This window comes from Microdochium trichocladiopsis (assembly GCF_020744255.1).
Source record: "Microdochium trichocladiopsis strain MPI-CAGE-CH-0230 chromosome Unknown B0I36scaffold_6, whole genome shotgun sequence".
NCBI lineage: Eukaryota > Fungi > Ascomycota > Sordariomycetes > Xylariales > Microdochiaceae > Microdochium > Microdochium trichocladiopsis.
The window spans coordinates 1,150,063-1,166,013 of NW_025763549.1; the positions used below are offsets into that span (position 1 = coordinate 1,150,063).

The 15,951-nt window shown below is 57.7% G+C and overlaps 4 protein-coding genes across 4 annotated transcripts; 1 reads left to right on the forward strand and 3 right to left on the reverse strand.

Annotated features, from left to right (window-relative positions):
• Positions 1-106: 106 nt before the first annotated feature.
• Positions 107-4,400, reverse strand: B0I36DRAFT_290562 (uncharacterized protein). Its single transcript, XM_046151705.1, has 3 exons — positions 2,870-4,400; positions 646-2,814; positions 107-591 (listed from the first exon to the last, which is right to left on the reverse strand). The coding sequence occupies exons 1-3, from the start codon at positions 4,253-4,255 to the stop codon at positions 448-450; spliced, it is 3,699 nt and encodes a 1,232-aa protein (XP_046011438.1). The 5' UTR covers positions 4,256-4,400; the 3' UTR covers positions 107-447.
• Positions 4,401-4,752: 352 nt separating this feature from the next.
• B0I36DRAFT_325137 (uncharacterized protein) lies at positions 4,753-5,477 on the forward strand. The gene is made up of 2 exons (XM_046154201.1): positions 4,753-5,203; positions 5,275-5,477. The coding sequence occupies exons 1-2, from the start codon at positions 4,810-4,812 to the stop codon at positions 5,334-5,336; spliced, it is 456 nt and encodes a 151-aa protein (XP_046011439.1). The 5' UTR covers positions 4,753-4,809; the 3' UTR covers positions 5,337-5,477.
• Positions 5,478-6,410: 933 nt separating this feature from the next.
• B0I36DRAFT_363731 (uncharacterized protein) lies at positions 6,411-13,116 on the reverse strand (the record flags this gene model as incomplete). Its single annotated transcript, XM_046158862.1, has 3 exons — positions 6,411-6,461; positions 6,533-12,752; positions 12,818-13,116. 3 exons carry the CDS (start codon positions 13,114-13,116, stop codon positions 6,411-6,413), a joined length of 6,570 nt encoding a protein of 2,189 aa, XP_046011440.1.
• Positions 13,117-14,517: 1,401 nt separating this feature from the next.
• Positions 14,518-15,572, reverse strand: B0I36DRAFT_374758 (uncharacterized protein; the record flags this gene model as incomplete). Its single annotated transcript, XM_046160307.1, has 3 exons — positions 14,518-14,566; positions 14,644-15,028; positions 15,248-15,572. The coding sequence occupies 3 exons, from the start codon at positions 15,570-15,572 to the stop codon at positions 14,518-14,520; spliced, it is 759 nt and encodes a 252-aa protein (XP_046011441.1).
• Between the last annotated feature and the right edge of the window lie 379 nt (positions 15,573-15,951).

Genomic DNA, 15,951 nt, shown 5'->3' on the forward strand with positions numbered 1-15,951 from the left:
CGTGATTGCCAGGAGACTTAGGGGGGAAACTCAAAGACGTCACAAGTGCCACCGGTTCAGTAATGGGCTCTGTTAGCGCCCGTGGTTTGAAGCTGTAAGCTTCTGTGCTCTGGACCTAGAAGTTCGCGGGAAATCAAGAGTTATGATAAGACAATTTGGACAATACAGTATTTCTGATCTTCGTTTACACCTGATGCGCTATGCAGGACATGATATCTGCCACCCAAGTCATTGCCAAAGTTCAGGCATGCTTCCAGTTACGCCATGTGCCCGGCAAACGCGCCATACCCAAGAATAAAATCATCATCAATGCCTCCCTATACCCGAAACGCCAGAAAACCCCGCCCCTACTATTCAGTCATGCCCCATGAAGCCGTTCCTAAGGCCCAGCGTCGCCCTTTATAGCAACACATGTTGTAGCCTACATAGGAACAAGGACCACAGAGCTTACTGCAGGTCGAGCTCTAGCACCTCGGTGACGACATCCCCGTTCTCTCCTAATCGTTTCTCTAGAGATGATCTTACAGGCACGAGGCGTTCAATGTGTTCGATCAACTCGAATATTCTATATGGCTTCGTCGTAACGCCATCCTGTCGTCAATCGTCAGCCAGGTGTCCAGCCTAACATGAAGATATAGGACTTACCATGCCCGACTCAAGCGCGGCCACTACCTGGTTCTGGCGAACATTGGCCGTGACGCCAATGATGGGCACGCGCCCAGGAAGGCGCCCCTTTGTTTCCAGGCTGCGCACCGCCATAGTAAATTCGAGCCCGCCCATAATGGGCATTTCTATATCGCAGAGGATGATGTCGAACATATGTTCCGACTTGGAATCTGACGTCTCCATCAACGTCTCGAGTGCCTGCCGGCCATGATTTGCCGCTTTCACAAGAAAGTTGTGGTTCCGCAGTTGCTTGCAAAGGACTCTTTGGTTGATGACGTTGTCCTCCACTACCAGCACCCGTCGGCTCAGCCCATCCAGGCTTTGTGTCCCGAGAAGGGGACTGTGGAGTGGCTCCTTCATCTGTGGAGGTGTCATAACCCCGGTGTCCGGGGCGTGACTTATCGCAAAAGAGGCCCGTTTCGTCGGCTCCTGCTTTGCAGAGGGGACGACTTGTGGCGGAATGCTCTGTGCCTTGACATAGAAAGAAAAGGTCGAGCCGAGACCAGGACGGCTGTGCATGCCAATCTCCCCACCGAGCATCTCCGTGATCTGACGTGATATGAAAAGTCCAAGCCCAGATCCGCCATATTCAATGTGTGTCTTGGGAGAAGCCTGTGCGAAGCGTTGGAAAAGCATCGCCATCTCGCTCTCCGTCATGCCTTTGCCCGTGTCAGTGACAGACAGGGCCAGAAATATATCGTTCTGAGCACCCTCTGGCAGTATGATTTCTGGATTTGAAGCACGCCGGGCATCGATTGGCGCTTCAGCATACCTATGTGGGACGTATTCGACTCCAAGCTGCACTGGTTTTGGGCGTTCCCTCGTCGCGGCGAGTGTCAAAGTGATCTTTCGAGTGTCCGACTTTCTTGTAAACTTGATGGCGTTGGTGACGAGGTTGATAACAATCTGGAGATATCGGTTGGGGTCGAGAAGGATCCAATCCACAGCATTGTGCTGTAGGGATTCGTCTTCGATGAGCACGAGCGAAATGTCGGTCATTTTGAGTTCTCGTTCAAAGATCTTGAGCGACGCCTGTATAAACTCCCTAGGCTGTACCGGGATAGGGGCTACCTCCAAGAGGCTCGAGTCGAGTTTCGACAATGTGAGGACATCGTCAACGATTTGCTTTTGGTGCTGGACGCAGTACAGCACAGTGTTCGCGGCTTCCTGCGCACTGGCGATATGCAATTTGAGAGCTGTCCTTGTCATAGCCCATTGTGGCGTGGCAAGCTCACAAGGTATTGACGCTTCGAGGACTGCGGATGCGTTTTTCATGGCTTCGACAACCTCCTCTCCGCAATGCAGGACGGCTGAGAGCGGGTTGCGAATCTCGTGGCTGATCATGTCCATGAACCGCTCTTGTTGGTTCTTGAGCCTCAGCGCCTCCTCCATCTTCTCAGTCAGAACCTTGTTGGTCATCTTCTGCGCACTTATGTCCATGACCCAGAAGTCGATGTAGTCAACCGTGCCGTCCTCTTTGAAAGCTGTGAAGCCGGTCGCCAGAACCCACGCGTCATTGCTGATGGTTTCGCCACCTTCGGAAACCATGTACGGCTTATCTTTCAGTCGAAACTCCACAGCTTCAGGACCGCAGTGATGCTGCAGCTTACGGAAGAACTCCTGGCATGGCTCGACGTCTTCGTCGATGATGAACGGTAACCAAGGTTGTGGGTCAGACAATTCCTGCCCAGGTTCAAGGCTGTAGTAGCTATGCCACGCTTCGTTGCCGAACTGGACGTAACCTTCGCCGTCGGTGCGGACAATGCCCAGGGGACAGTGCTCCGCATAATTGCGGTATTTACCCTCTGACAATTCAAGCGCTTTCGTCTTTGTGCGGAGCTGTTCTTCTGTCCATTTGAGTTCGCTAATGTCCATCATGAAAATCATCATCCCATCAACCTCACCATCATCGTTGAGGTCTGGGTAGCAGGCGCAGATCGCGGTTCGGTGTTCGGAATGCATGGAACCTTGTCGAAAAGGCTGCTTGGAACGTATCTGGAATGTACCACCCTTCTTCTGCGCGAGCGTTAGTCGTATCCACTCCTCGAGGAGCTCGAGGTCCTCGGATGTGACGATATCTTGGACTTTGAACGCATTAGCCGGGTCCATGCCCGCGAACCTGCACAAGGCGTCATTGGCATAAACCACCTATGAACTCGGGTTAGCGCGAGGCCTTCAGGCTTCGAGACTTTGCTGAATATACCTTTCCCTCATTATCAATAGTCGCTAGGCCAACTATTGTGCGCTCAGCGAAGCGCGAGAACCTGTCTTCGCTCTTCTCAAATGCTAGCGTGGCTCTTCTAGCAAGCTCCGCCCGGCGACTGACTTCCTCTGACAACCGGATGCGGTGTATTTGTGGCGCAATAATGTCCGCAATCGTGTCCAGAAACTCTCTGTAAAACGGGTTGTACCTCCGACGTGGGTTCAGACCAATGACAATGACGGCAAAGACATTGTCATGTACAAAGACAGGAACGGCGGCGAATTGGCAGGATGGTAATCCAAATCCCTTCCAGCTGACTCCGTGGAGGAGACCCTGCAGTTGCCCGTCTCTGGGTTCGAAAATCTGCACTGTTCGAGTCTTGATCGCCTCGAGCATGGCTGCCGCAAAGGCGCCTTGCGCGACGTCTTGCACGTCGACATACTCTTGGGCCAGTGGATGCGGCGCGGCAACTCCGATGGCGCGCTCGAGTTGGCAGACATAACTTGGCCGACTTGGAGAAGTAGAGACCCCAACCTGGCTGTCCACCGAGTATAACAAGGCGAACGGGACATCCATGTCGTTGGAACCGAAAGCAGCCACCGTCGCATCCCACAACTCGGGCATGGTGGTGGACCTCGAGGCCTGCTGAGCAAGCTGGCTCTCACACTCGCGGCGTCGCTTCCCAATGACATCTCGTGTCATGTCGAGGGGCGCGCCGTAGCACCCGATATGATAACCCCCGTCGCCGATGAAGGGCACCAGTGTCCAGTTGAAGTAAGTTTCCTCGAGAAAGCCATGCCGTTGCATCAAGAGCATGGAAGCATCGCCGGACGCTGTCTGGCCGTGGCGCCGCTGTTCGACAATGACTTTTTCGAAGTCGCTCCAGAACTCCGGGAACACATCGAATGCTCGGCCGCCGAGCATCGCGGGGTGCTTGGTGCCCACGAGTGGCACGTAGGCCTCGTTGTACATGATGGAGTTGGTGTCACTCCAGTACAGGATGGTGGGCGAGGCCTCGGCCATCATGAAGCGGACCATCTGGCGGAGGTCGCGTGGCCAGCTGCTCATGGGTCCAAAGTCGGTAGCAGCCCAGTCGACGCCGCGGAAGAAGCGCTGAAACGGCGTCAGAGAGGGCGGCGGGGGGTCTCTGGTCCAGTCGAGGTTGACTCGAGTCTCGGCTGGAGACAGGATGGGCGGCATGGGAGCGGCTTTGGCAGCGGCGGGCGTGTCATGGCTGCCGAGGAGGTGCAACGCGGTAGGGCTGCTCTCTGGGGCGCCTGCTGCAGCAGCGCGAGCTGGCGTGCTCGAGTCCATGCTCGAGTCCCAGAGAGCGCGGCGCAGCAGACTTGTCGTGAAGCTCGCGTAGCGGGCAAGGGCGGCGGCCATGTGCGTGCAGATCTCGGAGGACAGACGATCTGCGGCCCGGAGACCTTGAGGAGCAGCGCGCCGGGAACAGCGGCGACGGCAGCGGCGGGTGCGAAGCGCTGCTGATAAAGGCAGCCGTGGAGGCCATGGCCATGGCCGGTTCTGCTGGCCCTGCCCAGGTGGTGTGGGGTTGTGCGCGGTCCATGAGGCTACTGCATCTCGATGGTCCCAGAAAGACCAGTGGACCACTCGACATCCCCGGCGCTAGAGAGCCTCCTCACCTGCCACAGTCAGTAGCACGGGGCGTCCCGATGGATCCCAGCGAACCGTACGCCAAAAGCTCCGGTGGCAGGCGGGCACCGCGTAGGTACATTGGCTAGGCCAGGGGTCGCAAAGGGGGGCTGCTGGCTGCTATGCGAATAGTTACATCACTTTCTGCGGGCATGTGACGCTACCTGCGCCTTGGAGGTGATCTTCGGTGTGAACCACGGTGACGGATCCGACAAGCCAGTCAAGGGCCGCAAAACTTTTCCCATTCTGTCGAGCCTGTGTCAGCCCATGGCAATTGCCCCAAAATGCCGTGCTCCCTGGTGATGCGCCACGCCGTGCATTGCGAGGATATGGGAGCCAGGCATGCCCTTGCTCTGTTGTGTCAGGCACCCGCTCCAGTGGCTGGCAATCCTTGCGTGCCGCCAGATCGGGCCGTGATCGAGGCCAGGGATTCCTCCCGATTGGCAACACTGCCAGGCATTGCGCGACTCGCTCGCTGTGTTGTCGCCCAGGCCCCGGCAAGGCATGCCATTTATTCTGTCGCACCTAGACCGTTTGATCCCTCCCTGCTCAGCGAACGCCGCCATGGTAATTTGTCCAGCCCGATCGCGTCCATTGTGTCAGCCAAGGGTCATCATCTTTGTGTGTTGGCCACGTCGTCTCTCGTCGTCGCGGCTTCGCTTAACCTGTCGCTTCTCTCTGCGGGCACCGAGCCATACACATGCGTCAATTAGCAGACACTCGTGACCATGCTGTTGAACGGCACTCACCATCAACGGTTTGCAAGGCAACACCGCCGATTTGCGGGCATGGGCGATTGGCCGGTCGCTAGGTCTCACACTACGTACGCCACATGGGGCGATGGTCTGCTCGAGTCTCAGGTGGGGGCGCAATGCTGGCAACCGACGGGTATGTTCGCGAAGTTGTTCCCAGCGCACGCACTTGGTACTTGAAGCACTGAATTGGTTGATCGTGGATCGCATCAATGCTCCGCAAACGGGAGCTCGCGCCGTTTGCTACCATGAGCCGAACACAAGCACGCTCGCGCTTGTTCTGACACGTGGGCGCGGGCCGGCATGACAAAGCAAGATGTCTTGTTCCTTGCCCAATGTGGCAGGCACGACCAGCCACGTCCACGAGAATCAATCTGGCAAGTGCCAGCTGGTCCCGCCAGCCTGAGGCGCCTTGACGAGTGCAGACCTCATCGCTACAATCATCACACGGAGTGGCGCAACTTTTCGTGCAGACCTCAACGGAAACATCTGAATGATGCGATGTCTCAAACCCCAGGAAGTGACCTTCTGTACTTGTGTGTTCTATTTGCGTCGCCCCAAAAACAAGCAGGCATTGGACTGGAAACGACTATGAAGAAATTGAAAAATGACAACGCTACGATGTCCAACTTGTACCAAAACAGCCATTACACTCCAGACGCCCAAATATGAACCCCCGATGCCCCAAGGGAGATGCCCGCTCAACTTGGCATCCCACGACATGGAGACAATCGGCATATCCAGTGCAACCCAAGCTCCCAAGCAACCAGTCTGAAAACGCCGGACGATGACAGGATTGAAAGCTTCAGCGGGAAAAAGAAATACAACCAATTCGCTCATGCATAACAAATGGAAAGACTATTCTGCAGGTCTTGGGATGCCTCAAGGCCAAGGAAAGAAGGCCTGGGTGCTCTACGTCCAAACCGATTCCAGGCCTGGGGCACAAGTCGGATCTGCCGAACAGGTTGATTGTTGCAAACACCATCTCTGACGCAACTGACACAGGACCGATAGCGGACTCTCAAACCGCTAGCAGCACATGGTGCAGTCTTCAGAGTGTTTTGGCCTGTCGCTCTTCTTCGTCTCTCGTGTTTTCTCTCTGGCTTCGAGCGCGGGAGCGCTAGACCCGGCGCTTATGGCAGACTAACTATGGCTTGGTTCATCAGGTCTGCGAGTTTTGCGACCTGTAATGCGAATGCGCTATTAGCAAGTTGACCTCTTTACACATCTAACGCTGTAGGGGACAGAAACTTACATAAGGCGGCTCAAGCATGTTCCAGTGGTCGCCATCCATGACATGGCACTCGACAGGTCCGCACAGAACATCCCATCCGTGCGCCCCGTATGTTGACCGGCGTGAGTAGAACCAATTCTTGTAGCTCCGGCTCTCCGCGTCCATGCAGTCGATCGATGGATCAGCCTCCATGCCGGGGATCTTGAAGCGCTCGCACATGCCCGATCTGGCCCAGATCATGGTGGTGCCGTGTTTGGGCTGCTTGCCGGGGGACATGGGTGTTGGCTTCCAGTTGTACATACACTGCAGCGAGGCGTAGCGCTGCTTCTTGGCCAGGTCTGCTGTCCGATTGCGGTTGCCGACCTGCTTGTCAACGGCTTTGATGGAGCTTCCAGCAGCCTCCTGATCCTCCATAGCCGGTGGCTCAGTCCAGGTCTCGCCGGGACAGTGGGCCTTCATGTCGGACAAGAGAAGGTGATCAACCTGCTCACCAGCCTCGAGGAGAAGGCGAGCGACCTCGTACGCGTGGACAGCACCGGCAGAATAGCCACCAATGAGGTAAGGGCCCTCTTTTTGGATCTTCTTGATGGCGGCGAGGTATACGGAAGCAATATCCTCTGGGCGGTAATGCATCTCGTCAGGGCACATGAGGAAGGGGAACTCGAGGGCATACACAGGAAGCCCAGAATCGAGCCTGGGGATCTTGGCGTAGATGGAGGCAGCACCGCTGGAGCCGGCAACGAAGAACAAAGGTCGTTGGGTTGACTTGCTATTGCCCTGGAGGAGAACGGCATTGCTGGTGTATTTCTCGGTCAGCTCTGAAGGGTCAATCGGCTTCTGCACCTCTGCATGGTCAGCGTCAGAGGAGACGCTAGTCGACTCGGACATGCTCTCGGCAGGAGTGAAGTTGGGAGACTCGTCGACCGAGGAAGCATCAGCACTGGTGTCAACCGAGTCTCCGCCAAGGTGTTCCTTGACGTCACCAATGGTCTGCAGCTCGAAGAAGATGGTGGCAGGCAAAGTCTCTCCAGTCACGTTCTGGACTTCCTGAAGGATAGCCATGCCCATGAGAGAATCGACTCCAAGCTCAGTGAGCATGGTAGCGTCATCAAGGTCAGAAGGATCGATACCAGTCTGTGAGATGAGGGCATTAATGAAGGCGTCACCAATGCTCAGCGGGCCTTCGGCGGCAGAAGTCTGGGGGTTGGGAGCTTGGGCCTCGGAGGCAGCCAGCTCAGCAGGGGCCGCTGCCTCGTCGATGTGCTCGATTTCTTCAATGTCAACGGCCTCAGTCTCTTCCTCAACCTCTTCCTCCTCTACTTCGGCGGCAGGACCCGAGGAGCAAGAGACCATCTGCTCACCGAGATGAGCTTTGACATCGCCGACAGTCTGCAGCTCAAAGAAGATGGTAGCAGCGAGGGCCTCGCCAGTCGTGTTCTGGACCTTCTGAAGCACGGCCATGCCCATCAAAGAGTCAACACCCAGCTCCGTCAGGAGCGTGGCTTCGTCCAAGTCGTCCGGAGTGAGACCAGTCTCGGACATGAGTGCATCCAGGAACGCATCAGCCATGGACATGGTCTTCGTCTCGGCGACCGGCTTGGTAGAAGCAACCTTCTTGACCTTCTTTGGCGCGGCAGCGGCAGCAGGCTTGGCCTTCTTCGAAGCTGCAGCAGCAGAAGCAGCAGGCCGGGGAGCTGGCGCAGCAGAAGCACCACCTTGCAGCTGCAGGGACATCTTGAGTACCTGCCGGCGCATCTGGTGGAACTTGACACCGGTCACCACGCCTACAAGGTCCTTCTTGTCGTTGAGGAGGAAGATGTCGCCATTTGCAACACCCTTCGAGTCCGTGATCATGCTCGTGTAGCAGTAGTATGTCTTGTCCTCGGTAAAGTCATCTGCCAACATCATGCCCTTGATACCCGAGGAGAAGAAGAGAACGTCCTCCGAGTCCTCGCGGCCAGTGTTGAGCATGAAGCCCGGCAGGTGGACAAGCGAGTCCGAGTGGTACGGGTTAAGCAGGAAAGCATTGGCATCGGCGGCAGGGGTCTTGGTGAGCTTGACGACAGACACGGCGTCCTGGCTGTCGTAGTCGATGAACGCCTCCTGGGCGGCCTGGAAGCGCTTGTCGTACCGCACTGTGCTGTTGAAGAGCTGGTACATGATGTTGTGCTTCATGTGGTGCACAAAGGAGCCGCCGTTCTTGGCCATGAGTGTCTCGACGCGCTTCTTGGCAGCAGCGCCCTTGGCCGCGAACTCGGCCTTCTTGCTCGCAGGGTCCGTGGACTCGACCTTGCATCGGCCGTTGTCGTCGAACTTGCCCTTGTCGCCCGTTTGCGACCGGAATGTTACATGCGCAGTCCAATTGTCCTTGGCCTCGGCAACGACACGGATCTCAATGTTCTGCGTGACCTTGGCGTCCTTGAGGACCAGTGGGTTGACGAGCTCCAAGTCCGCAATCGTGCCGAGCGACTTCTTGTCGGGCAGCGCGTGGCCGTGGACGTACTTGGCGGCCGTCGCGGCCATATCGACCCACGCCGAGGCCGGGCAGATGGCCGTGCCCTCGATATCGTGGCCCTTGAGAACGTTGCGGAAACGCTCGTCCGCAAGGGTAGACTTGAAAGTCACGTCGATCTTGTCTTTGCCAATGTCTTCCTTCTCGATGGTCTGAACCAGTGCGGTAGGGCGGAACTTGCCATTACCTCCGCCGCAGTTGGGGCAGCAGCCAGCGGTGGCGGTGATGGCCTTGACGGGTCCGCCGTCGGCCATAGGGACACCAGCAGCCAGGGCAGTCTCCATGGTATACGTCTTCCAGAACGGCTTGAGGTCGAAAGCGTACGTGGGGAGGTCGACGAAGGTAACGGACCCCTGGTGGTGGCGGTGATACTCGGCCCAGTTGACGTGTAGGCCGGCAGCGTACGCACGAGCAAGCGAGGTGCTCGTAGACTTCCAGTTCGGCTCTCCGGACTTCATGGAGAGGAGCAGCTCGGTGGCCGGGATGTCGAGAGTCTCGCGCAGCAGGGCCGAGCAGATTGGGCTGGGTCCGACCTCCATCCACATGAATGTCTGTGTCTTGGTCTTGGTGCGCTGGATGTTCTGCAGGGCGTCGACAAAGCGGACTGGCTGCCGCGCGTGCTTGGCAAGATACTCGGCGTTGAAGACGCCCTCCTTGTCGACGATCTGGCCAGTCAGCGTGGACGCGACGGGGATGCTGGGAGCATTGAAAGGCATGATGGCGGCGGTGGCCTTGTACTCCTCGAAGATGGCGTCCAGCTGGGCAGAGTGGAACGCGTAGGGGACAGGGAGAAGCTTGGCCCGAAGACCCTTGGCCTTGACGGCAGCCTCGAGCTCAGCCAGGCGTGGCATGGGGCCGCTCACGACATTGGACTTGGGGCCGTTGAAGCAAGCGTGCTCGAGGTCTGTGAAGCCGCCGTCCTTCAGCATGGCGTCGACATCCGAGGCAGAAGCCTGCAGGGCGAGCATGCCGTACTCGTCCTTGGCACAGGCAGCCTGCAGCATGGTGGCACGGGTGCCCACGAGCCAGAGCATATCCGAGGTGGCAAGGACACCGGAGATGGCCAGCGCGGCATACTCGCCGAGGCTGTGGCCGGTGACCATGCTGGGCTTGATCCCCCAGGAGATCCAGGTCTCGGCGAGGGCGACCTCGAGCGCAACAATGGCGAGCTGGACCTGCACGGTGGAGAACTGGGACAGGTCGGCGTCCGGGTTGGTGATGATCTCCATGAAGTTCGGGAAGCCCATGTGCTCGGTCTGCTCCTGCAGGTAGTCCATCTTGTACTTGAAGAAAGAGCTGCCGTTGTACATGGCGTGGCCCATGCCGGCGTAGTGAGAGCCCTGGCCCGTGAACATGAAGACCGTGCTGGGCTTCCCGGGGACCTTGATGTCCTTGGCGGGCTTCGCGAGCTCCTTCTTGAGCTGCGAGACCAGATCCTCGGTCGAGCCGGCCACATAGGCGGCCTTCAGGGCGTGGTGCATGCGGCGAGCCGTGGTGGAGTAGGCAACGTCTGCAATGGGAATGCCTGGGTTGGCCTCGAGGAATGCGAGCAGCCGCTCCTTGTTGCCCTTGAGCGAGTTGTTGGTTCTGGCAGAGATGGTGACAGTGTGGTGGCTGCGAGGGTCGGCGGTCTTCGGAGGCAAGGCAGGGGGCGCCTCGATGAGCAGACAGGTATTGCCACCCGCAGCGTCAAAGTTGTTGACCATGATGTTGCGCTTCTCAATGACGGCGGGCTCCATGTCGATCTTGATGCACGACATGTCGAGGTTCTTGAAGCCCGGGTGGAAGTTGGTCTCTGGGGTGATGCAGGCCTGAGGAGGGCACATGCCGCGCTTGGCCATCATGGCGGCCTTGATCGTGGACGAGACACCCGCAGCAGCCTCGGAGTGGCCGAAGTTGGCCTTGAGGGCACCGACGTGTAGGGGCTTCTTGGCGGTGTGGTGGCCGTTGAAAACACTGGTGACGAGCGTCATCTCGGACAGATCACCAGCGATGGTGCCCGTGCCGTGCAGCTCGACGTAGCCAATGTCGCTGGGCTTGCGGTTGGCCTGGCGCAGGACCTGGCCGTACAGCTTGGCCTGCGACTGCGGGTGAGGGTGCGTGATGGACGAGGCGTCGGCCGAGTAGTTGCGACCCCAGCCGGTGATGATGGACTCGATGTTGTCGTTGTCGGCGATGGCGTCCTCGAGGCGCTTCAGGACAACAACACCGACAGCCTCGCCACGGCAGTAGCCATCAGCCTCGGCGCGGAAGGTCTTGCAGCCGCCTCCCTTGGAGAGGAAACCAGACTTGCCCAGAGCAGCGAACTCGAATGGGTTGCTGGCAATCTGGGCACCACCAGCGACGGCCATATCGCAGTCACGGTTCTCGAGAGCGGCGCAAGCCAATTGGATGGTGGTTGAAGAAGACGAGCACGCAGCGTCCAAGCTGTAGGAACCGCCCTCGAAGCCGAAGTGATAGTTGATGCGGCCCGGTGAGAAGGCACGGAGAAGACCAGGGGCCGTGTAGACATCGACACCCTGCTGCGCGTCGATCTCACGCCAGACGTCGGCGTTCTGGCCGAACCAGACCGAAGTGCGGCGAGCAACCTCGCCCAGGCTGTTCTCGGGGTTGTGGCCGGCCTTCTCCAGGGCCTCGTGTGTGACCATGAGTAACAAGCGGTGGACAGGGTCCATGTGCATGACCTCACGGGGAGACATCTTGAAGAGCTTGGCATCGAACGAGCCAGGGTCATCAATGAAGCAGCCGTCGGTAGTGACCATGCAGTTCCGCTTCTTGCCCGTGGCGTCATAGAACTCCTCGAGCTTGAAGCGGTTCTCGGGAACCTTCTCCACGAACACAGAGCCGTCCATCATTGTCTTCCAGAACGTGTCCATCTCGTTGCTGCCAGGGAAGCGACCAGCCATGCCGATGATGGCGATGGCGCCAGTGCCGCCGCGCTGGGGGGCGGCATAGGCGTCGAAGTGAGGGCGCTCAACCATTTTGAGCGGCAGCTTGGAGGCCTTGAGCTGCTTGAGGAAGGCGCCGGTCTGCGCCGAAGGGCCGCAGACGGAGAACTCGACAGGCAGACCAATCTCCTTGAGGCGCTCGACGGTACCAGCAAAAGTCTTATCCACGCGCAGCTGCCCCTGAATGACATCGGGGGTCATCAGACGCATACACTCGCGCAGAGGCAGTTGCGGGTACGGCACCGCCGTGTTGGTCGACATGATCGTGGCCTTCTCGTGTACCGGCAGGTCCCAGATGAACGAAGGCTTGACGACATCGTCGTAAAGGATGTTGGGCAAGTGTCCAGCGTGTACGGCACCGCGGACAGGGAGTGTCATGCCAGGCAGCGCCTTGACCTCCTCGCAGCTCTCGACGAGCTTGGCGAGCACCGAAGGCGGTGCGCTGATTGTGGACCATGTCCGGCCAGTCACGCCGATCCACGCCTTCTTGTGCTGGGGGATTTTGAAGTCGGCATTGAACTTGTCGACCGCAGGCTGGATGTCGAGGTCAGCCGGCCGCATAAGCAGATGTGACCAGTAGCCGTCGGCCTTCTCCACCATCTTTGAGCGCTCGAAGCTCTTGATGACGAGCTCGGTGTAAGTCGGGAGCGCCTCGACGGCATTTCTGACGAGTTCTGTGGCTGTTGTGGAGTAGGCCGCCAGGGCAGCTGGCAGGAGGTTGATGCAGAGACCGACCACTGTCCTGTCGGATGTGAGAAGAGTGTGGTCCCGTTCCGCCCGGCTGTAATGGATATCGTCAGTGAATGTCTGCCAAGATGATTCTAGGCTTTGGTCAAGCAAACTCACATGATAAGCTCTCCTACACGAGCAATGTAGGACAGCAAACAGGACTGGAAGACGGGAGATCCATCCGTCTTGGCGTGTTCCTCGGCCATCTGCTGGATGGATTCGAAAGGGGGTACCTCGGACCGGAAGGCCGGGTCCATGTGTCCGAGCTCCACCTGGAGAACATCGGACGCTCTCCGAAGGAAGTCGGCGAGGAGCTTGGAGTACCTGCTATCGGCATAGAGCTGTGCGATAGTTCCGGTGATGTCGTCAGTCTGGTCTCCGAAGAGAAGCAGGTGGTGCTTGGTTGCTGGAGCCATATTGACGGAGAGAGTTTTCGAGATTGGGGTGAGAGAGTATAGAGCGTGGAAGAGCTAGGTCCGAGTACAGCAGACAGTCAAGGAGGCCAAAGGGATATATACGTTGTGACTGTAAAGAGCATACAGAACGCCATTGACTAAGCCATTACGACGGTCGAAGCCGCACGAGGAGGATATACGCCGTGTCCGACAGCCGAGACGGCAGCCGTGGCCAGGCTGAGTGGACGAGGTTAGGAACCAGCCGAGAGCGGGTCGAGCTATTGCTGCCTCTTAGTACACGGTTTTGTGTGCCACGCCCTATGTCTGTAGATCACGAGCCCCGAACGAAACAAGCATAAGGAAGGTGGAGCCATGGTTGCAGAGAGACGAGAGCTAATTCAAAGGGGCGCCACAAGCCAAGGTCAAGGCTGGGAGCACGGTACGACCGCGATAAGCAGATATCATTCGCAGTTCGCGGAGAGGGTCCTGCGTGATTGGCCGTCAGAGAGAAGACCCTGGAGGACGGCTGTGGGAGACCACATTTTGGGGAGATGACGGCCGGGGTGTCCCAACGTGGGAGTGGATGGGCATTGTGCTTGGAGTGGGCTCTCGTCTGTTGCCGCGCAGGAGATGCAGGCCAATGGCGCTGGAAAAGCATAGTAAACGTGCAGAAGCCACGGCTGGCAGTGCCTGCTCCAGCACGGCTGTCGGTGGAGGGCGAGGGCTGGGGGGCCGTTGTGAGGACGATGAGTGTTTGTGTTGTAGTAAGACGGAGGACGAGCGATGACTACAGCGCCAACCACGCGTGCCGGGGTGGGGCCAACGCCGGGCGTGCGAGGGCGGCCGGGGTGGGGCCGCTTACCCCGGCCTGCACGGGGAGATCGCCGTCACATAATCCCCGGTTCTATTTCGAGTGCCCGCTTGCACCTACATACAGTACCTCTCACGAAACAACATCCCAAATCACAAATCAACTGCATCGCTTGACCAGCCCACAGCCCCCCGTTCAGCATGGCTAAAAAGTCGAACACCTGGGGAGCTGGGGAGTCTGTTTGATGCACAGCACTGGTCATGCTGTCTATTCCTTCTCACGCTGCTAATTCTAAGATGAACTGAATCAAGATGTGTGCCCGCAAATATGATAAACAAGTGCCTGCAGCCAGCTGCAGAGCTTCAAATGCAGATTTTCGCCTTGACCGACATATGCGTGCAAGGCTTCTGTGAGAGACCAAATCCTAGGACGCGACGATGACCTGGCGTGTGTTTAGGTTGAATTCATCCATGTCCAATAGACAGAGTCGCAGCATGCCTGCGTCCAGCACTGAGACCCGAGAAAGAAGACTCTTGGACACATGGAGGCATTTCCGCGTCCGACCGCAGCCAATACGAAAGTCGGCCGTTGATCAGACGCAATCATGTAGCCTAATTCTCGCTTCCAACCTGCAGGAAAACCATAAGGACGGCAGCATATCTGGAAAACAACAGGGCTGAAAGTTAGTGGATTCCATCGGTCTAGAACATCAAGTCTCCCGCCTCAACACTACTTACGCTGCAGTAGCGCCCAAGGCCTCAAAGGGCTTAGTCGCCATGAAGAACGACAGCACGCCTAGAAAGACGAGGATGAAGACGGTAATGACGACAAGCATCATGTCCTGGTCTGACAGGCAGCGCAGGATCCAGATGGGGATGATGAGCATGGCGATGCCGACAAATACAATGGCCACCGACACGAACAGGTCGATTCGGTCGTCAGAGTAGTACGAGATGACACCCACATCGTGCTCCGCGACGTTGTCGGTACGGCCCTTGTCTAGCCAGCCCCACCAGGTGCGCAGGCGCAGGGAGCCATCGACCGCCGAGCGCAGGGGCGTGGTCTCCCTTTCGACGAGACTCACGAGGTCCTCGGCCTCGTCAAAGATGTATGCCTGCTCGGCTGCGTCGATGGCGCGGTAGTCGTGGTTGTAGTGCCAGTTGCGGATGTTCTTGATGTGACGCTTTGGCGCCTTCGCGTAGGCCCGCATCTCTCTCTGCTGAAGAAGGAAGTCGTCTAACAGACGTTTCTGTGTTAGTGCATGGAAGTTACTTTGTGAAGATGTCCTGCTGTACTCTGTCGTGCTCTATAGGTGGGATCAACGGGTATTGAACGACTCACTGTACTTCGGCAAGGCATCGCCGATCTGGGCTAGGAGTGCGGCCCTCTCTGGGATATCATCGCGAAGACTTCCGTTGTTCACAGCCGGCCCATAGACAGAGGCGTGCTGCTTGTCGAGGGCCCGAAGTTTGGTCTCCAGGCTGACCAGCTCGTCTTGCATGCCAAGCGCGACCCGCGCACCGAGCACGCCAAAACGGCGGAAGACCAAGAGATCATTGTCCGAAGCGAGGAAGTCCGCGTAGACTGGATAGCCGATGTACTTCCACGGCTTATCCTCAACCTCAAACTCGGATGGCTTGGGCTCAACCTGCATCTTGCTAGGCATGACTGTCGATGTGGAGTAGATTCTGAGTCTTTCCGAGACCTGCTCAGATGGTTCTAGGTTTTGGAAGTCCTTGGAATTGAAGTTGTTGACTGCAGGCTGTGCAAGGGATTATGGGGTTAATGGTTTCGTCGTCAAGGAGAAGAGGGCTGTGGTGATGTTCATCCTCCAAGAAAGCTCCAAAGACTTTGCGAGAGTCCTTCCAGATGATATAAGGTGAACAGGACTCATGAACAATGGCTGTACTGCAGCCTGAACTGGGCGTTCCTGGGGCATCCCATGTCTGAGTGCCGTTAGCCTTGCCTCGCGCAAGAGTGCTCGGCTCCGATACAGCACGCGAGGGTACCGAGCAGTCGTGGCATAGCGCAGAGACACCGGAAAG

Excerpts from the sequence above, each read along its gene's own strand:
- B0I36DRAFT_290562 (XM_046151705.1), bottom strand. The coding sequence starts at position 4,255 with ATGGCCGCCGCCCTTGCCCGCTACGCGAGCTTCACGACAAGTCTGCTG. Across the intron at positions 2,815-2,869 it reads CTATTGATAATGAGGGAAAG|GTGGTTTATGCCAATGACGC; the intron begins GTATATTCAGCA and ends CCGAGTTCATAG. Across the intron at positions 592-645 it reads CCGCGCTTGAGTCGGGCATG|GATGGCGTTACGACGAAGCC; the intron begins GTAAGTCCTATA and ends GATTGACGACAG.
- B0I36DRAFT_325137 (XM_046154201.1), top strand. The coding sequence starts at position 4,810 with ATGCCGTGCTCCCTGGTGATGCGCCACGCCGTGCATTGCGAGGATATG. Across the intron at positions 5,204-5,274 it reads GCTTAACCTGTCGCTTCTCT|CATCAACGGTTTGCAAGGCA; the intron begins CTGCGGGCACCG and ends AACGGCACTCAC.